Source organism: Dendrobates tinctorius, unplaced genomic scaffold, assembly GCF_039654945.1.
Source record: "Dendrobates tinctorius isolate UK_male_01 unplaced genomic scaffold, ASM3965494v1 ptg000192l, whole genome shotgun sequence".
Classification (NCBI taxonomy): Eukaryota; Metazoa; Chordata; class Amphibia; order Anura; family Dendrobatidae; genus Dendrobates; species Dendrobates tinctorius.
This window is the reverse complement of record NW_027361859.1, coordinates 3,801,012-3,822,860: the sequence shown is the minus strand read 5'-3', so window position 1 is coordinate 3,822,860 and position 21,849 is coordinate 3,801,012. Positions and strand designations below refer to the sequence as shown.

The window sequence follows — 21,849 nt, the reverse complement described above, 5'->3', positions numbered from 1 at the left end:
TATGCCTTCCTGGTTGTGAAACCCTTAAATGGTGTCTACAAACACCAGCACCCTGCAGCTCCCCTGTATCAGCCGGGCTGAGTAATGTTACACCGTTGCCACCAAGTTTTTGTGGATACACGAGGGTGACTTCTTGACTGCCCCAACCCGATTTCTCCAAATGACTTTATGGACTCAATCATGGGAAATGCGGCAAATCTGTATTCCACCAGCTGGAACCATGGTTTTTGGGCTGATGTCCTATAGAGTCACACTGGTGACAGGAGCAGATCCCTTTTATATCCCACAGCTCTCATTTCAGGGCATTGTCCCACAGGATTGGGGAAGGGTGTGGGGAGGTAATCCCTCAATGTTTGATTTTTCAATTAGACTACAAATTTTTTCCTCTAAGTTGTGCAGACTAGTACACCAGAGAGGACTGACGCAATAGGTAATCAGCAGGGATTCCACAAACTAAGCATAATAATAATGAAGAATAATTCACCCCCCGCTGTGTCGTCACATCTACGCTTTCAAGATAACAGTAGGGAACACCCTGGTGGACCAATCTAGGCTTGCAAAAGATAGATCTCCCTACAGATCGTTCATCCATCAAGTCGCCATATCTTGAGATCGATCCAAAGGCCATTAAATGATAATAAATAAAAAGGAGCCATTGATTCTTCACTGCTCTTAATATCCTTCCCATGAAAGAGATGCCTGTACTTCATAGCAAAAAAAAAGTATCATAATAGTAAACAACCACCCACCAAATATGTAATTTTTATGGCTAAAATTAGGAATTGCTTTTTCATTTGGAATACTGTTCTGCTCCTTACAGGGAAGAAAATTACAGTACACTGGTAAAAAAAAAATAAAAAAAAAATGTAAAAACACATATTGCTGACAGTGAAGTGAAGATCATTGTGGGAGCAGCATTTGTCTCATAAAACACTCTGCACCTGCTGCACCGATACCTGTAGAAGGTTCGGAGTGCTGTATGTGATAAATGCTGCTCACATGATGATCGGCAATGCTCAAGGCTCTCTACACAGCAGCTCTCCTCCACTCCCTGTGTTGTAGTGGCAGGAAGCAACGCAGGTGAAGAGCTCTCAGCTAAATCCAACTAAAAATGCCTGTTTTGACATTCTCTAAGCTGTAACAACCCTGCCGGCTTCACTGCATGGCCTCCCAACCCCCACACACTAATTTACTCACTGCTCCAGGCCATGCTGCGAGTTCTGTCTACTGCCGGATCCATGCTGTGTGCCTCTTGCTTCCTGCCTGCTCTCTGCATGCATCCTGTTAGGCGTCGGGTTCCTGCAGCTGCAAAGCGGGAATCCAGAGCCTTGCATCCACCGATCTCCCATTCTCCACCGACCGCTCAGGAGCCTGCACAACAATCTCAGCATCCCAGGCACTCTGCTCAGACCAGCTCTGTAGGACTGGTTGTTGCTGCCACCTCTGGGTCAGCAATAGCAGTGCAGGCTGTCTTGCAGCAAGCCACTCTCTGTGTATGCTCACGAGACGATCTCCCATTGGAGATCGGGAGTCACGTGCTCAGGTCCTTCTCTTGATCTGACTGGTCCATCTCAGAGATCTGGAAGGTCCAGGAAGCATACAGCTATAAAAGGCCCGCATGACCGCTCGGCCATGCGCTAGTATAGACTCTAATTGCTACTGTGTGAATGGTGATGGATGTATGGACTGCGAATGACTCATTAAGATTCCCCTCCCTCTGATATTATGAGTGCGTTTAGGGATCTAGTTATAGAGTCAGCGCCAGTTAGTGGCAAGTTACTGGCCACACGGCACATCCTCCACAGTGCTAGCGTCCGACAGTGCGCCCCTCTTGGGCACTGTCGCATTGCGGCTGGGTCAGTTGCCGCGCTGCTGTAGCAGCACTAGTTGGCGTCCGCGGTAGCGACGCTGCACGCACTGTAGGTCTAGACGGATATCGCCCTGAGTCTTGGGCTTAGTCCTCTGACCACATACCGTTCGTGCACTTCGCTGAGTCCTGTGAGGTCAACAGGCTCGGCATTTATGTTCATGCCTTAGGCGACTCTGAATCAACAGAGTACGCCCAGCGCACATCAGGTGACGTATAATCCGCGTGTGCTATACCGCCATATAGCGCTTCTGCCATTGTCTAGCAGCGGTTTTAACACCTACTTCACGGTGGACCCCGGGCGGCGAATGCACTTTCTATTATTTAATATTTAGTGCGTTCCGCCGTCCCTAACACTTCCAGGCTGTGTGCATAGGGGGGCGGCGCCAGCACTCTGGTTCTTATGGAATCAGTGTGCACCTGCCTAATGTGTCCCTGGCCAATTAATAATAATAATTAATAATAATTTTTATTTATATAGCGCCAACATATTCCGCAGCACTTTACAATTAAGCGGGGACATGTACAGACAATAAATTCAATACAAGTTAAGACAATTCAAACAGTGACATTAGGAGTGAGGTCCCTGCTCGCAAGCTTACAATCTACAAGGAAATGGGGGGAAATTACCAAGAGGCCTCTAGAATTTAGGGCAGCTCCACTGGTGGAAGCTGTCTGAGCAACGCCTTTACTCAGTTAGCGTCTTGCTGCTGAGTTGCCAGGTCCTGTGCAGTGTTTTGCCTTCTCTGCAGGCTTGATTCCTAGTCTTGTATCTTGCACTTGTCTGTTTGCCCTCCAGGAGCCAGAATATCCTGGTTTCTGTGTCCTTGTTCCTAGCCTTGTCTTGTACCTGTCCGTCTGCCCTACAGGAGGCAGAATATCCTGATCCCTGTGTTATTGCTCCTTGCCTTGTCTCGTACCTGTCCTTCTGCCCTCCAGGAGGCACTATCCGGGTCTCTGTGTCTTTGTTCCTGTACCTTGTCTCGCACCATTACCTTTTCTGATTTCAGTCCTACCTCTGTCTCTCAGTCTCCTTGTCTGTGGCTCCTTTCCCTGCTGTGTCTATCCTTGTGTCCTCTGCATCTGCCTGTGCTCCGCAGTCTTGCGGCTCTGCCTGTGCTCCGCACTCTCACGGCTCTGCTCCACTTCTGCTGCTGCAGAACCTCTTGCTGTAGCTCCTCTCTGCTTACCTTGTGGTTCTGCTTTGTTCTGCTTCTGCAGATCCTCTAAGCAGCCTTGCAGCTCTTCTCCAGGGTGAACAGGTCCAAATCAGTTCCTTCTTATCCATCTATATTTCCATCCTTCCCGTACCAGTACCTGCACCTCCTGTGTGAACAGGCCTCTACCAATTCTATACACCACTCCTTCCTGCCCATGTTCCTGTGCCTTCCCAGTCAGCTGTGCCCGCCTGCCTGTGTCTCAGCCGTGTCCGCCTGCCAGTGTTTCAGCCGTGTCCGCCTGCCTGTGTCTCAGCTGTGCCCGCCTGCCAGAGTACCAGCTGTGCCTACCGTACTCACCTGCCTGTCTGACAGTCGTGCCTGTCGCCTGAACCTGTCCTAGCGTTCTGTTCCCCAGTGGAATCAGCAGCCACAGCCAGACACCACCCTGGAGTGGCACCTGGCAGCTACCTGCCGCACATGCTTGACCTCACCATCAGAGGCTACAGTGAAGACCAAGGTAGCTGCATTAGTTACGCCACTTCCAGGGTAGTCTGATTTGCGGCACAGTGGGTCCACAACCCCCTCGCTCGCGCCAACCTGCCAAGGCAAGAGCATGACATAAGCTTTTGTTTTTTTCATCCTCTATGACTCTGTCTTCGCATGATTGACTGGTGTCATAGAGGGAAAAAATGTAATCCTGTTTCCTAGTGGAATATCTGATAACACCCCTTTTGCTGAAGGGGAGAATTAGCTGAAAAGGGAAATTTATATAATGGTGTACCCTAAACTTTAATAGTTCATATCTCCTCAATTCAATGGAAAAAAAAACTGTAGTAACCAGCCCCTCTGCCTCTTTTTAGTGATATATACAATTTAAACTAAAGAATATTATGAAAGGTCCTCTTCAATTGCCAGCAGATCGGTCCTGAGACCAGCACCAATTGCTTAACAAACTGTTGACAAAATCTAGAGATTGTGAAGAAGGTGCACAACACAAAATACGGATACAATAGAAAGTCTACAAAATTGAAAACAAAATTGAACCAAACGGTGAATAAGTAAAGATGGAGGACACTACTCACCTGGGTGGTTACCCGTAGGAATCTCCTCTTTATACTGCTCACCACCCAACACATATATCTCTGTAGTATTAATATGGGTCAGACCTTCACCCTGAAACAAATATTGTAAAAGTCACAGACAGATGGAGAAGTCCCATCTATGATCAGCTCTAATCCTGCCATCTCCACCGTTCTCATTACACAAGTATAAAACATATAATACTGGTGGATAAAACAAGACTGAGCACAAGACCTTCACAGCCGTCTACACATCATAGGGGAGATCTCATGACACCTTCTCTCCATCTACCTGATCATCCTGAGGAACATTGGGATCTTCTTGTTTACAGTCCTGTGGTAGAAAAGGACGGGGACATCTCTCTGGTGTTGTCCTCTTACTGGACAGATCTGGAGGAAACACATACAGGAACTGAACTCATTCTTCACATACAGATTATTATAGGCCATGTGAATTTAGCCCTGTCTTTTACCTGGTGATGTGAGGGGCTGGGGAACCTCCATCATGACGTCCTTGTACAGATCTTTGTGTTCTTGTAAATACTCCCATTCCTCCACGGAGAAATAGACGGCGACATCCTGATACCTTACAGGAAACTGACACATACAATGATACAGTCATCCCCCGATCCCTTCATAGCTTTACTGTATAATATCCCAGCATTCTCAGCAGTGTCACCTCTCCAGTCAGCAGCTCAATCATCTTGTAGGTGAGTTCTAGGATCTTCTGGTCATTGATGTCCTCATGTATCAGGGGGTGAGGTGGAAGCCCTGTGATTGGGCTCAGGGGTCTTCTCCATCCCTCAGACACAGGGTCCTGACAGCGTTCACTAGAGGTCTTCTTCACTACTGTGTAATCCTGGTTATGGAGAGACACATTAATAAATCTCACTACAGACATTTCCAGAGTCCTCACCTCTCCAGTTCTGTCCATCTGTTATTCCCATAGATAAGAATGATGTAATGTGACGTCATCAGAATCTCTCACCTCTCCAGTAAGCCGGAAGAGGATCTCTAGGGTGAGGTGTAATATCCTCTCCACCATCTTGCCTCTGTCCATATCCATCCTTGACGGGTCAGTCAGGAAAATTCTCTTATATAGATCTCCACTGAGAGGGTCCAGTATTGTGGGACCTGAATGAGGAAAAGATGGAAAATCATAAAGAATCCAATGAAAAAATACAATTACTGGAGACTTTATATTCAGTCACTAGTCGCAGAAGTGATGCTGACATGTACGGCAAGTGACTATTTTAGAAGTGTTTATAGAAGTGATTTTCAGTGTTCACCATTGTGACCGTGGTTTGGGATTTCCATGTGATTTTGGCCGATACATCAACTGTAACTTTATAAAAAGTAGAACATTTGTCTGAAATGTGCTCCAGTTCACCCTAGAGTTCACCCTTTATGTATCACAGATATTTTGGTGCAAATTTTGTGATATTTAGCAAAACTTTACACTTTTTGCTAAGAGAATTTTTCTTTTGCACAAAATGAATGAACCACTTACACGGCTTTGAAGAATTTGGAGCCAAAACCTTCAATGAACGCCACAAGACTAAAAAAGAAAAGTGACTTTAAGAAAAAAAAAAAGCTCGATAGCATGTGAGCGCGAGGACTCGCACATGTCACTCGTGCATCCCCAAAACTCTGTGCATATTCAGGCACCCTAGGCAAAATCGAGTAACGAGAATTTCCGCTCTTCACTAATTATTATTTATCAAATGTCAGAATTTTATAAGTTACTAAAATAATTAACAGAGATTTATATTCCTGGTTAGATGCGCGTTTGTAGACAATGTTCGGCCCTGGCTGCAGTTATATACACTGCTCAAAAAAATAAAGTGAACTCTCAAATAACACATCCTAGATCTACTGGAAATGAATGAAATATTCTCATTGAATACTTTGTTCTGTAGGAAGTCGAATGTGCTGACAACATAATCACACAAAAATCATCAATGGAAATCAAATTTTTGAACCAGTGGAGGCCTGGATTTGGAGAGAAAATGAAAGTGGAAACAAGTCAAAATGGGGCTCAGTATTGTGTGTGGCTTCCACATGACTGTATGACCTCCCTACAACGCCTGGGCATGCTCCTGATGAGGCGGCGGATGGTCTCCTGAGGGATCTCCTCCCAGACGAGGACTACAGCATCCGCCAACTCCTGGACTGTCTGTGGTGCAACGTGACGTTGGTGGATGGAGCGAGACATGATGTCCCAGATGTGTACAATCGGATTCAGGTCTGGGGAACGGGCGGGCCAGTCCATAACTTCAATGCCTTCATCTTGCGGAAACTGCTATGGAATTTTCCGCACGGATTTGTCTACATCAGCAGGTAAATCCGCAGGTCGTTTATCTGCGGATTAGCCTGCAGTTTGACACCTGTCATGTAGCAGGTGCCAAACCGCTGCGGAATCCGCACAAAGAAGTAACATGCTGCGGATTTAAAACCGCAGCAAATCCGCGTGGAAAATTCCGCACAGTGGGCACTGCGTTTTTCATTTTGCATTGCCTTAAATGGTACTGTACACCGCAGCAGAATCCGCAACGTGTGCACACACCCTTAACCCCTTAATGTCCAATGACAGACACAGTCCGTCATCAGACATCTCCCCTGCTTTGATGAGGGCTCCGGCGCTGAGCCCGCATCAAAGCTGGGACATGTCAGCTGTTATGAACAGCTGACATGTGACCGCAATAGGCGCGAGCGGAATCGCCGTCCGCTCGCGCCTATTAACTAGTTAAATCACGCTGTCAAAGCTGACAGCGGGCATTTAAATAGCATTTCAGGCCGCCGGGACGGAAATGACGTCATCGCCGACCCCCGTCACGTGATCGGGGGTCGGCATCATGTTGCCTGGACAACCAGAGGTCTCTATGAGACCTCTATGGTTGTTCCAGGCATTTGGCTTTCAGCGCCACCGGGTGGTCGGCGCTGAAAGCACAGCAGTAAATCTGCTACATATGGGGGATTTGCTCATCGCCCATACGTAGCAGAGTCGATCGGGTTGCTTATGCTTCTAGCCTCCTATGGAGGCTATTGAAGCATGCCAAAAGTAAAAAAAAAAAAAAGTTTAAAAATAAAAAAAATGAAAAAAACCTAAAAGTTCAAATCAAATCAAATCAAAATAAAACAGTAAAAAAAAAATCCCACATACACATATTAGGTATCGCCGCGTTCAGAATCGCCCGATCTATCAAAAAAAAAGGCATTAACCCGATCGCTAAACGGCGTAGCGAGAAAAAAATTAAAAACGCCAGAATTACGTTTTTTTGGTCACCAAGACATTGCATTAAAATGCAATAACGGGTGATGAAAAGAACGTATCTGCACAAAAGTGGTATCATTAAAAACGTCAGCCCGGCACGGAATAAATAAGCCCTCACCCGACCCCAGATCATGAAAAATGGAGATGCTACGGGTCTCGGAAAATTGCGCAAATTTTTTTTCACCACTTAGATAAAAGAAGACATAGACATGTTTGGTGTCTATGAACTCGTAATGACCTGGAGAATCATAATGGCAGGTCAGATTTAGCATCTAGTGAACCTAGCACAAAAGCCAAGCAAAAAACAAGTGTGGGATTGCACTTTTTTGGCAATTTCACTGCACTTGGAATTTTTTTCCCATTTTCGAGTACACGATATGGTAAAACCAATGGTGTCATTTAAAAGTACAAATCGTCCTGCAAAAAATAAGCCCTCACATGGCCATATAGACGGAAAAATAAAAAAGTTATGGCTCTGGAAAGAAGGGGAGGGAAAAACGAAAATGCAAAACCAAAAATACCCCTGGTCGTTAAGGGGTTAAAGAAAAACCTTGTGAGAAAATATCTCCCAGACCCCTAGGACTGCAGAGCCCGAGCTCAGGGTCTCCGGGTCACAGGTCAGACCCCAGCGACCAGCAACCGGGGGAGAACGTGTGTATTCAGGGGGGAAACATGGAGAACGGAACAGCACAGAGATGGTAAAGAGCATTTATTATATGGGGAGGAAAAATGGCCGAGTGTGACCAGCGGCTAATCCTGAGAGAGAATAACGGGGCTCCAGCACCTACCTCCACCTGCAGAGCCGCACTCCACATATATGGCTGCTCTGTGCGCACAGGACCTGGGATGAGGTCACAGGAGGGGAGGAGTCAGGGGTCACATGATCAGGGGCCTCCGTGTATGCAGGACTCTGCTGTGCTGGTTGTCATGGTGCTGGATGAGGGGAAGTTTCTGTGTGGGGTCAGGAGGGGTTTACAGGGGGGATGTAGCAGAGCCGTGTGTGTACGAGGTGTACGGAGCGGAGCCGCGTGTGTACGAGGTGTACAGAGCGGAGCCGTGTGTGTACGAGGTGTACGGAGCGGAGCCGTGTGTGTACGAGGGGTACGGAGCGGAGCCGTGTGTGTACGAGGTGTACGGAGCGGAGCCGCGTGTGTACGAGGTGTACGGAGAGGAGTTGAGTGTGTACGAGGTGTACGGAGCGGAGCCGTGTGTGTACGAGGTGTACGGAGCGGAGCCGCGTGTGTACGAGGTGTACGGAGCGGAGCCGCGTGTGTACGAGGTGTACGGAGCGGAGCCGCGTGTGTACGAGGTGTACGGAGCGGAGCCGCGTGTGTACGAGGTGTACGTAGCGGAGCCGTGTGTGTACGAGGTGTACGGAGCGGAGCCGTGTGTGTACGAGGTGTACGTAGCGGAGCCGTGTGTGTACGAGGTGTACGGAGCGGAGCCGCGTGTGTACGAGGTGTACGTAGCGGAGCCGCGTGTGTACGAGGTGTACGTAGCGGAGCCACGTGTGTACGAGGTGTACGTAGCGGAGCCGTGTGTGTATGAGGTGTGCGGAGCGGAGCCGTGTGTGTACGAGGTGTGCGGAGCAGAGCCGAGTGTACGAGGTGTATGGAGCACAGCGGAGCTGAGTGTGTACGAGGTGTACGTAGCGGAGCCGTGTGTGTTCGAGGTGTACGGAGCTGAGCCGTGTGTGTACGAGGTGTGCGGAGCAGAGCCGAGTGTACGAGGTATACGGAGCGGAGCCGCGTGTGTACGAGGTGTACGGAGCAGAGCCGCCCCATCACCATGTATCCTCAACCTGCACAAACTTCATCATCCTGCTGATACCCCAATGCTGAGCTGCTGCTGCCGTATGTGTCCCTATTACTACACCTGATACCCCAATACTGAGCCTCTCCTGCCGTATGTGTGTGGCGCCCCCAGGAGTATGGTCGCCACACTGGCTTTGCCTTCCTCCAGGGGAGGGTAATGCCAGGCTTGGAAGCAGTGATGGGTCTCTCCAGCAGTTAACCTAATGCATGCAACACAGTTCCACTCCAGGCCAGCAGGGGGAACTCTGAACCAGGATTCTGGAGAGGAGTGTCCTCTGAGGGCCAGGAGGAAGGAGATCAGATAGTCTGCGGAGGGTGAAGTGTGCAGACGGGAGGTGCGAAGCTGAGAGGTTGAGCTGCAGAAGGCGAGCTCCCTCAGCTTGAGAGCGCACAGAACTGGAGCCTGGTCTCCACGGTGGTACGGATACTGACGGTCCTACCACAGATACCAGAGGAGTAGGAGGCTGTAAATGCCCTGCTCCCAGCAAAGACTTGGGACACAACAGCAATTGACTAGTGAGCCAGGACTCAAGAGAGGAGACCCCGAGAGAGGCTACAGCTGTCTGTCATACAAGTAAAGACTAGGAGCAGAGAGAGGCATTTAGAGTAACTAAGTACTGGAGTGCTTCACACTACAAAGCGCAAGGAAGGAGACTGCACAGCCCTTCTGCTGAGAGAGAATCCTGATCTGCTTCCAGGCTAACCTGCTCCAATACCATCTGTAATCAGGACTCTGGACTGCATATACTCAGTAAAGGTACAGAAACTACAACCGCTGTGTCTTGTCTGTTCCCTACACTTTCGGCACTGCTACATCCCCGTGCCAGCTACATCTACACTGCCCTGGGACTACAGCTCCACCTGTGGGGAGCTTTACCATCTAAGCTGCACATACCATCAGTCCCATCGGATCTGTATGCAGCGTTGGCCTAACACCATATTTGCCAAACGCCACGGGTGGCGTCACAAACTATTCTACCATTAACTACATCTCCCCATTGCTTGGGCGCCCAGGGCCACGGACCGGGTCACCGCTGCTGTGACACACATCCCCATGACACCGGCCCGGTACCGAGTACCCCACAGCCCTGGGAGGGTGACTCAATTTGGCGTCACGAGCAGGATTACAGAGCCCGGTATCCACGGGTCCTGTGTGCCATAGACTGTGTTTGTGAACTCTGTGAATTTGGCACCATTTGCCGCCATTGCCGCGCTGCTTGGCGCGTGCGGGAAGAAAGAGGCGGGCCTTCGTGGGCGGAGCCTGCCGCTGAGCGCGAAGAAGAGAAGTGCCGCGCGGGAAGAGAGGACAGCGCGCGAGAGGGGGAGGAGCTGAGGCCTACAGTCCGGAGAGTCGGGCCTGTGAAGCGGTCGCCGGAGAGCTCACGCAACCCCCCGGCCCTAGCTAACGTTAACTAGGGGGGAAGGAGAATGTCCGATCCGAGCAGCAACGCAGCGGCGGCCGCCGCCGCCAACCCTGCAGCACCGCCAGGAGGAGGAGCGCCTGCCGCACCAGTCCCCATAATGCCGCTGTCCATGCCCTACATACCGGGAGTGGCTTGGCTACCGCAGTACTCGGGTGAGTCACATACCCTGAGTGAATTTAAAGAAAGACTGTGCAGCTTGTTTAGGAGTCACACAGCCTGCCTATCTTGCACTTTGGATTTGAGTGACACTTTAACTTATAGCAGTGTCCACTGACACTCTGAGAACACCAAAGCCAACTTCTTAAACAACAAGAAACATTGAAAACCAGACCAACCAAAACCCACAGCCCTATATAAAATACAGCCTCATATAATTTACATTTGCATAAACCCACTTGATGTTAGAATACTGGTGAATGCATTCATTGATGGTATGAACAAAGACTTACGAGACGCAGTACAGACAGCCAGACCTGAATGGAGATATGTAGATCCGAAAGACATCCTTAAGGTAGCTAAAGAAGTTGATCAAACAAGGACAATAAGACGACCTGTCATGTATGCTGGAGCACAAAAAAAAAGTGGAGACGTAATAAGGGACCTAAGGACATAGAAACAGTGAGGTGCTGGAATTGTGGTACTTACAAAACTTATTGTTAGTGACAATACCCCTATGAATTTACTGGGAGCAGATGTGCTGAGTGCGATCCCGGCCACCATACAGTACTCTCCTGAGGGTATTACAGTCACAAGTCCCCTCTCAGATAAACATTTGTGTAAGATTGCGGCAATGGTGTATATGACAAAAGCGGTGAAACTAACACCTGACACCAAAATGCCTGAGGATGAAGAAATGGGACAGGTGCCAGACACTGTTTGGGCAAGGGGGGAAAAATGATGTGGGTCGGTTGCCCATTCCCCCTGTCATGATTAAATTGAAAAAAAAAAAAGGAACCACTCCTCCTTGTTTTAAGCAATACCCCTTGAGCCTAGCCAAATCAATTGCCCCGAGCAGAGATATTATAGAGTATGTTAAGGCAGGGGTTCTGGTGCAAAGAAACCCCCCTGGACTGCAAAGATCTTCCCCCTGCGACACCACTTTGTATCCCATTAGGAAAAAAAGGACTCAAGGGTTTGCTGACACTTACAGAAAGGTTCATGACTTAAGGGCTATTAATGATGATACAGTGAGTGTGACATCAATCGTCCCTAACACACACACAATACTGTCACAGATCCCAGTGATGTCACAATGTTTCACAGTCATTGATTTAGCAGGTGCATTTTTCTCTGTACCCCTGCACCCTGACTGTCAGTATCTTTTTCCTTTACTCATAAAGATGAACAATATTGTTGGACAGTCCTCCCACAAAGGGGGAAAGAAATCCCCTGCCATCTATGCAGCAGCAATGGCAGGGATCCTTGAGTAGTGGCAATCACCTCATCTGCTGATTGTACTATTACAGTACGTGGATGACCCTAAGGGTTGCAAGGTCTCACGTGACAAATTACAGTATTGCAAACAAAAGGTGACATTTGTTGGGACATTATATTGCCGAAGGTACCAGACACCTGACAGGAAACAGGCAATTCAAGATCTCCCTCTACCCAGATCACATCAGCATCTATGCACTTTCCTAGGTTTAGTGACCTACAGTAGGCCTTGGATAAGGTCCGCTTCACAAATATTCCAACCACTTTATGGCTGCTTGTCATCAGACCCGGGACCTCGCACAAAATACAATTGATTGTGTCTGTGCAGTAGGAGCAGCTGCACTACTACTACGAAAGGCATGTGAGATCACACTGACGCTTCCTTTGACAATCTATTCCCCACATGACATCCATGCCATACTCGTACAAGTTCAACCAAAACATCTGTCTATGGCCAGACAGCTCCGACTTGAGTGTGCTCTACTAATTTCTGAGTATGTCACCCTCAAAAGATGTAACGTTCTGAATCCAGCCAGCCTCCTGCCTGTGGATTCAGAAAAGGGGGAATTGGTGACTGTATTAGTGAGTGAGGAAGGATACTTTGACATGACACATGAACATGTCTGCATAGAACTGATGAATCAGGAGACAGTTGGGTTTGCACACTTTCATGAAAAACCTGTTCCTAATGCAGACTTTGAGTTTCTTTTTTGTAGATGGCCCCAGATACCACCAGGATGGACGATTCTATACTGGATATGCAGTAGTATCCTCACATGAGGTAATACGAGCGGAACCACTCTCTCCTCACATGTCGGCGCAGGAGGCAGAGTTGAAGGCACTCACTGAGGCGTGTAGAGCCGCTGCAGGTAAAGTCACTAATATTTTCACAGATTCAAAGCCCATTAAAAATGCAGAGCTGGTGAAACAATTGATGGAGGCATTGATGTTACCAGTCCAGGTTGGCATTGTCAAGGTAAAAGCACACACAAAGGTGACTCCGTGGAGGTAGAGGGCAATAGAAGGGCGAACGAGGCTGCTAAAATAGCACAAGGCGGCCTAGAGAGAGCAGTGGACGGTGGCGGGGAGTCAGCGTATTCCAGCCACATTGGGTCTAGATGTCCTGAAATCCCTCCGGAAAAAGGCTGCCCAAACAGAGAAGGTACACCGGGGGAGACTGGGAGCTGAGCTGAACTCAAATGGAGTATGGGAGAATAAGGATAAATTGTGCCCACCAAAGTCCCTGTTCCCAATCATGGCGCAAGCAGCACATGGCCCCACTCACACCTCAAAAAGTCACATGTGTGCCATGGTAGATGCCTTCTGGATCGCTCCTGGTTTCAGTTACGCAGCCGCGAAGCTTGTACAATCATGCCTCATCTGTGCACAGCACAACCCAGGTAAAACAGTAAAAGTCCCTAAGAAAGCGACACCCAGGCCTCTCTACCCGTTTCAGAGACTGCAGATTGACGACATACAGCTACCAAGGTAGGAGTGTATGCAAATATCCTAGTATGTGTAGATCTCTTCTCTGGTTGGCCGGAAGCCTATCCGGTAAAATGTGCAAATGCTAAAATGACTACAGACAAACTGATGAAAGAACTGATCTGGAGGTATGGTGTCCCAGAAGCCACAGAAACAGGGGTACACACTTCACGGGAGAAATAATGAGGGAAGTCATGCAGGCCCCGGGTGTACAGCAAACATTTCATACACCATATAGGCCACAAAGTAGTGGGAAAGTGGAAAGACTAAATGGGACACTTAAACTGAAAATTCAAAGGCCATGGCAGACACAGGAAAGAGCTGGGTGGAGTGCTTGCCTCTTGCACTCTTTTCAGTCAGACACACTCCAAATAGAAAGACAGGCTTGTCTCCCTTTGAAGTCCTGTTGGTAGTGCACCAAAGACTGGTCTGTACTTCCCACAGGTGCTACAAATGCAACACGGTGCTAGGACAGCCTACGTCCAGGCCTTGCAGGAAAGACTTAATGTGGTGCATAAACATGTGTTCTCATCCATTCCAGATCCTAATGCCAGTGCAGATGTGCATCAGCTGAATTCAGGTGATTGGGTGGTAATACGCAGACACGTGAGAAGGAGCCTGGACCCACGATTTGACGGCCCCTTCCAAGTACAGCTGACCACATCCACTTCAGTAAAACTTGAGGGAAAGCTCACCTGGATCCACGCCAGTCACTGCAAGAAGGTCCTGTCAACAGCAGAATGACTGTACTCCTCATCACCTTGCTGGCAGTGACAGGATTACTGCACTCTACAGAGACACAGGACAAACTCTTAAATGCTGATTGGGACAACAAACTTATTCGGCATCATGCTCTTCTTATTAAGGGCATGGAAGAACAGAAACCGAAAGACTGTTGGATCTGTACACACAGCCCTGTATCCACGAGGACTATGCCGTTCTTAGCCTTACCTCTGGAGACATGGGAGGTATTAACCCCACACTGCATACACAATGAGACTTGGACTCAATCTAGGTGTGCCCCGTGATATATCTGCCTCATTGGCTATAGTCGAATGGGCCGCTAATCCCTGGTTTCAGTTTAATATAACGTGGTCTAAAGGTGCAAATATGGTGGCGGGAATATGACTCAGATGTCGGTAATATGGTCGCCAGGAGGAAGACTGAAATCCCTCACTTAGACCCTATTCCCAATGATGGACTGTAGTTCAGTCTTCAACACACTGGAGCAGACACCTGTGGTGAGGACAATAATTGCTTCCGCATATACACTCATGATCAAACACAGGTTAATGATACGGTGTACCAGGATGGTGTTGAAGGCTGTAAATCATTTACGGGTAAAATAATAAGGAAAGAAAGGGGTAAATGTACATCTGGTGTAAGTGGAAAACAAATGAATAATACTTGGTGCGCCCATAAGCCTACAGTAGGTCAGGACTTTTGAGTTTATACCAATATATACAGACCCCTGGTCACGTTTGTGTTCTCCCTGATGGAGTATTCTTGGTTTGCGGACATCGTGCCTACAGGTGGGTGAGCCTGGACATAAGAGGGGTTTGCACTCTTGCTAAACTGACACCAGCCACTTTCATAGTTCCTCATAGTAAAATAGACACTGCAGCAGTTCCAATTCACACCTTGTATAGAAGGGCTGCAGACAATAAGCCAAATGGTAGGCCGGATCTAGTAGAAATGGGGATAACAAATAAAATATTCAGTAGTATGCTAATATACCCCTTTATAACCCAAATGTGGGATAAATTAGTGGAAGCTACCGACTACCTGGACAATCAGATTTTCCAGATTCTTGAAGTTCTTAATGAAACTAATACAATACAGAGACAATTAATCATAGTTACTAACCAACATACTATAGTACTAGATTACCTGACAGCAAAACAAGGAGGAATGTGTCAGATAATTGGTCCCACCTGTTGTAATTATATCGACCCTGCTGGCAATCTCCAGATCAGGGCCGGTATAGACAAAATAGGTGAACGTAGAGACCAATGGTTAAAGCAACACAGTGCAAAGAGAGACTCCTGGTGAGGTAACACATTCTCTTTCCTAAATCCAGCAAATTGGTTTAATGGCTTAGCAGGATGGATTTTTGGCATTTTGCAGACTTGTATGCAAATTTTGTTGTTTTGCTTATTGTTTTATGTAGCCGTAAAAGCGCTAATATATGTATTACTTAAGCTACTGAATAATGTATGTGTGGAAAAAAAAATCTAAGGCTGAACCTTCTGTAGTGTATCATAGACCCCAGGTAGCCATTGCTGATGGGGAAGGTGAGTGTCCACACTGAGGGTGGATGGGCGAAGCAGGTAGGAAGCCCCCTTATGGGTACTAGACCCATGAGACAGTAGCTCCTTTGTGGACATCACCTGACCCTGTGGCAAAGGTTATACCATTCACAAAAGGGGGAAATTGATATAGAAGAGTTAATGGTTTGCTTTTATATCCCTTTAAATGCCTTTAAGACTTCAATTGCCTTTTGCCTTATTATTGCTAGAATTATTCTTATGTAGACTAGTAGTCTCTGTCTTCAAGGAAACTATACTTGTTATCATATTTGTTCTCAACAACGTGTTCTGGGTATATTGTAAACAAGGTACGTACGACCCTGAGGTGATGGTGGGGGCCAAATGAGCTCCAGAGTCACATATTGTTGTAAATGGTATAAAAACATGTCTTATATTTCATTACGTCAGATAAAGTGATTTGACCACGACCAGTGTGTGTGTCACTTTGTCTCCAAGCGCTTGTGAACAGAAGGGCGAGAAACCTCACAATTCGGACTCACTGGTGATATGGACAGCTGACGCTTGGTCAGAACAAAAGCAGCTACGACAACAGTATCACACATAAAGATGCCTACCCATTGCCTAGAATTGAAGAGTCATTAGCTGAACTTAAAACTGCTAACTACTTTTCCACCTTGGATCTCACCAGTGGGTATTGGCAGGTTCCCGTGGCAGAGGCAGACAAGGAGAAAACCACATTTACCACTCCAATGGGTCTCTGTGAGTTCAATTATATGCCATTTGGACTCTGCACTGCTCCAGGAACATTTCAGCGGCTGATGGAGTGTTGCCTGGGACACATGAACTTTGAAACAGTCCTGTTGTACTTGGATGATGTCATCGTTTTCTCCAAGACCTATGAAGAGCATCTGGAACACCTGGCCGAAGTGTTTGAAGCTTTGTCCAATTTTGGCCTGAAAGTGAAGCCTTCAAAATGCCACCTCCTGAAGCCTAAGGTACAGTACCTCGGTCATGTGGTCAGCGCACAAGGTGTGGCACCAGATCCAGACAAGGTCACGGTTATCCGGGACTGGACGAAGCCCAGCAACCTCCATGAGGTACGCCAATTCCTTGGACTAGTAGGCTACTACCGGAGATTCGTCAAAGGCTTTACTGAAATAGCCACCCCAATGCAAAACCTTCTGGTGGGGCAGTCCAAGAAAGGCAAGCAGAAGAATTCCACATTTGAATGGACTGAAGAGTTGGAGAGGTCTTTCACCAGATTGAAGATGGCTCTCACAGGAGACTGTAAGAGAATGGTCAGCCATAATATACTGAGCGGCCATGTTGTCTCTAGCAGCCATCTTGTCGAAAGTTAGAGAAGATTCAACTTTTACAAAAGAGCTAATAAAATGTACTAAATGGAGGAATGAAAATGAGATCACGTCTCTTACCAACTTCAGCAGATGTGCATAGAGGAAGATTGGATCAATCAATAGGGCCACAGGTCACCAAATATATGGTCAATATGCTTATACGTGATAGTGTGGTAGCGAAAAGTAAAGTAATTAGAATGTCAGGATGTAAGAATTTACAGACATAGATTGGAGACAACGATAAGATTTTGGGACAGTAGCCATAGATACCAATGACTTATGGGTTTTAGCGTTGCTTGGAGAAACGTTAATTAATATCTTCGTATTATGTCATTATATTCTCTGTTCTAAACCACGTTTCTGTAGATTACCATGAAAACGCCTTAGAATTATAATGTTAACGCCCTCTGCGGCAAAATGCAGCTTTCTTTGTTCTGATAATGTATAAGAAGCCCCTGTTACTGTCGATCTGGGCCATTCCATCGCCATCATGCCACTGTGCCTCACCATGGCCAGGGCACAGACCCTTATCACCGCTAGACCTCCTAGCAAATCTCTGCCTGTCTGAATTCCTGTTTTTGCCCGCATATTCCGACTCCTCTGTTATTCTGTATCTGTTTTGCCGTGTATCTCCGAATAAACTTCAACCTCAGCTTCGAGAAGAATTGTCTGCAATTTTGTCCGGCTCTTCCAACTCTCCCGATAACATTTTCTTACAGAGATGACGTTCTGGCCTACCCAGATTATGACAAACCCTTTGTGTTGTACATGGATGCCAGCAACGTGGGATTAGGAGCAGTACTGTCGCAGGTACAGAATGGAAAAGAGAAAGTGAACTCCTACGCCAGCAGGAAGCTGCGTCCCACTGAGAGGAACCCTGATAATTACAATTTTTTCAAGCTGGAGTTCCTTGCCATAGTCTGGGCTTTCACCGAAAGGTTCAAGCATTACCTAGCTTCGGCCAGATTTACAATCTTCACGGACAACAACCCATTGACCCACTTGGACACTGCCAAGCTAGAAGCACTGGAGCAGCGACGGATGGCTCGGTTATCCAATTATGAGTTTACCATCAAGTACCGGGCAGGGCACAAGAATGCCGATGCGCCCTCCAGGATGCCTAATCTGCCAGATGCAGGAGAAGACCCTGAGGCTCTGGAAGAGGTAGAATTGCCTCCCTTCCAACTGCCACTGGCGGCCCAACGTGCTCAAGGAGTGAGAAACAGGTGGCCTGGCTTGAAGGAAGTCACTCTGAATCCGTTGCCCCATCATGATTGGGCAGAAGCGCAAGATAATGACCCTGCAGTCCGCCTGGTGAAGGAGCTGCTGACACGAGCTGACTCATGTCCAGAGTTGGATGCTCCTGGGGAAACTCAGCAGTTGTGGAAGGAGAGGCCGGCTGTTCATTTATGAAGGGAAGCTGTGTCGGAGGAGTATCAATGCCCGCACTCATGAGCTGGTTTGGCAGGTGATAGTCCCGAAGAGAGAGGCATCAATGGTCCTGGAAGCATACCACAATGGAGCTGGACACTTCGGATGGAAGAAGTTGGAAACATTGCTCCGAGAGAGGTTCTACTGGGTTGGTATGAGGAAAGCCATTGAGAGGTGGTGCTGGGAGTGTGGACAGTGTAACCTGCGCAGAAAGGATCGAGACAGCCAGAGAGCTCCCTTACAGCCAATCATCACCAAACAGCCCCTGGAGTTGGTAGCCCAGGACCATGTGAAGCTGGTTCCAAGCCGGTCAGACTACCTCTATGCCCTTACAATTGTGGACCACTATTCAAGATTCCTGGTGGTTGTGCCCGTCAAAGATCTAACGGCCAGGACAGCACATTCCAACAGCACTTCTGTAGACCACATGGTTATCCTGAGAGGATGCTGACAGACCAAGGTCCAGCTTTCGAGGCAGAAGTGATCCATGAATTTTGCAACTTATATGTGCGAGAGGATGAACCAGGTAGTGATTGATTTACTGAAGACATTGCCCTTGGAGGAGAGAAATCTGTTGCCAGAAAAGTTGCCCAATCTGGTGGACCTCTACAACCATATCCCAGTGAACTCTACCAACTGTACTCCAGCGTACCTGATGAGAGCAAGGCCTGGTAAGCTGCCTATTGACTTGGACATGGGAGTCATGACGCCTGAAGTAATGTCACCAGATGCTGATTGGGACACGGAGAGGCAGCAACAGTACAGAAGAGTTCAAGAATGTGTGGAGAAGAGTTTGGCCCAGGCAAGGCCAAAGCAGGAGAAGCTTTACAATCAAAATGCACCTGCCGTTCCTTTGTCGCCGGGGGAGCAAGTCTTGAAAAGGAAGAGAAGATTGCACAAGTTGGATGATCAATGGGAGGCTGAACCTTATACCATTCTGCCCTCGAACTTTGATAATACTAAGGTATGCCTTGTGAGTAAAGATGGAGGAGAGACCTCAGCAGCGGTATCAAGAGATCATTTGAAGTTGTGTCCTGACCAGTTGAAAGAAAGAAGAGAAGAACCAGATAACATCCAGCCCATAGTGGAAGAAGAGAAGGTCAGCACTGTGCTTGGGGAGTTCCCTGTGAATTGGGCTAAAGTGAATGATGCTATAGTGGTGCCAGTGTTGCTGTTTCCCCAATTGGTAGCACAGGAAGATGTGACTCAAGAGAACCAGGAAAATCAGGTAGCAGATGCCACACCAGCAGTGGAGCCAGAGAACCCTCGCCCTGCCAGTGGTGAACCTGTTGTGCCCCTGGCGAGTCTAAGAGTTCACAGACAATCTAGTATCCCTGTGTTACAGAGACCCCAAGTGGTGTATCCAGTACATTACCCACTATACCAGTCTTACGCGGGTCTACCCGCACCACACAAGGTATACCGCCCCTTAGATATCGCATATAGCAAAGTTAATGTAAATGTTGAAATTGTGTATGTAAATATGTAACTGTTTTTCAAGTTTTGTGCCTACAGGTAACCTGTAAGTTTTTCCCCCTTTCGTTTCATGGACACTGAACCACAGGACTTGTGTGTGGTCAAAAACTTTTACCATTTGCCCAGGAATGGACCATGGACATTGATGCTGGACTTATCATCATAGGACCATTTTTGGAAACACTTGTTTTTTTTTTTTAAACCTTGTACAATTATTGTTTAACTGTTTATATGTTATTCATGTTTGCTTTTGTTCAGTCCAGGAGTGCTGACTTGCACTAGGGGGGAATGTGGCGCCCCCAGGAGTATGGCTGCCACAGTGGCTTTGCCTTCCTCCAGGGAAGGGTAATGTCAGGCTTGGGGGCAAAAAAGCTATGTCAGTACTCAGGAATATACTGAAGACAGAGCTAAAGGCAAAAGGAGATTCAGCTCACCCCAGCAGGGAATGGCAGAATACAGAAAAGCAAGGAAAACAAAAAACAAAACCAAAAGCTTAACAGGCAAAACAGAAAACTTGTGAGTTCATTTTCCCCTTCGTCACTGAGGTCTGGTGTACTCCCTATTCTGGTAAAGGAAGGTAATGAGCCTGATTATCAGGCACCTGAGCCTAATGAGGATGACTGGCTGAGTGGAGTCACGGACTGGACATAAGGCTGCCGACGCCCTTCTGCCCTGCGGGTGATTTCTCTGTGGACTTCTAGGACACCAGTCTGATTCCTGCTCCTCTAAAGCTAAGTTTTCTGCTTTGCCTGTTAGCATTTGTTTTTTGTTTTTGTTTTCCTTGCTTTTCTGGATTCTGCCATTCTCTGCTGGGTGAGCTGAATCTCCTTTTGCCTGTTGCTCTGTCTTCAGAATATTCCTGAGTACTGACATAGCTTTTTTGAAGCCTAGCGTCTTCAGGGCCTTTTTCACTGTCAGTCTGTTGGCTCTTATTTTCTTAGGGTTTTTCACGGATTGCAGACAGCAGCCTTCCTGTCCTTTCCTACCTAGTTAGCTTGGGCCCCGTCTTTGCTCTGTCTATCTTTCTGTCTGTGTTAGTGTTTTCATCTTGCTTCACCGTCATTATATGTTGGGGGCTGCCTATTGCTTTGGGGTCTGCTCTGGGGCAGTTTAGATTTCCCCTTTCTTTCTTCAGGCCTATTTAATTCTCTGGCTGTGATCGAGGGGTCTAGGGCATCGTAGGAACCCCCCACGGCTACTGCTAGTTGTGTTGATAGGTTCAGGGGTCTGCAATCCGATAGCTGCCAACTTCTCTGGTTTTCTGGACTTAGCTAGCATTTCTGTTTTTGCCTCCTACGGTGACTCAATCATAACAGAATCACCCGCCATACCGCAGATCCTAGGGTACTCAATAGCAGGAAAGAATTGTGTTTAAAAAAAAAAAAAAAAAAGAGTGTGTATATTCTTTCCTCTATATCTCTAAGGCCGTAGGGGGAATTTTTTTTTCTCTCATTGGAGATAAAGCAATTGTCTGATCGTGTGGAGCAGCTCGCTGCGGAAGTGCGGGGAATTTCCGCCTACCTTGCTCGTTCGCATGCTGTTGAACCAAAGATCCCTACACCTGATGTATTTTTTGGGGATCGATCTAAATTTTTGAGTTTCAAAAATAATTGTAAATTATTTTTTGCCTTGAAGCCTAACTCGTCAGGGAGCTCCGCGCAGCAGGTTAAAATTGTCATCTCTTTGCTGCGTGGCGATCCCCAGGATTGGGCGTTTTCTTTGAAACCAGATGATCCTATTCTGACTAATGTGAATGCATTCTTTCAAGCTTTGGGGTTGT

At 47.4% G+C, this 21,849-nt stretch overlaps 1 protein-coding gene across 1 annotated transcript in view; it reads right to left on the bottom strand.

Annotated features, from left to right (window-relative positions):
• Positions 1–21,849, bottom strand: part of LOC141055945 (uncharacterized) — a 136,544-nt gene that overhangs the window by 99,920 nt on the left and 14,775 nt on the right. The window contains exons 2-7 of the mRNA XM_073552643.1: positions 5,617–5,664; positions 5,095–5,240; positions 4,786–4,965; positions 4,580–4,703; positions 4,399–4,496; positions 4,110–4,200 (exon numbers count right to left, since the gene is read on the bottom strand). Coding sequence (XP_073408744.1) covers positions 4,110–4,200; positions 4,399–4,496; positions 4,580–4,703; positions 4,786–4,965; positions 5,095–5,240; positions 5,617–5,664 — 687 coding nt within the window. The remainder of the gene's footprint in view (positions 1–4,109; positions 4,201–4,398; positions 4,497–4,579; positions 4,704–4,785; positions 4,966–5,094; positions 5,241–5,616; positions 5,665–21,849) is intronic.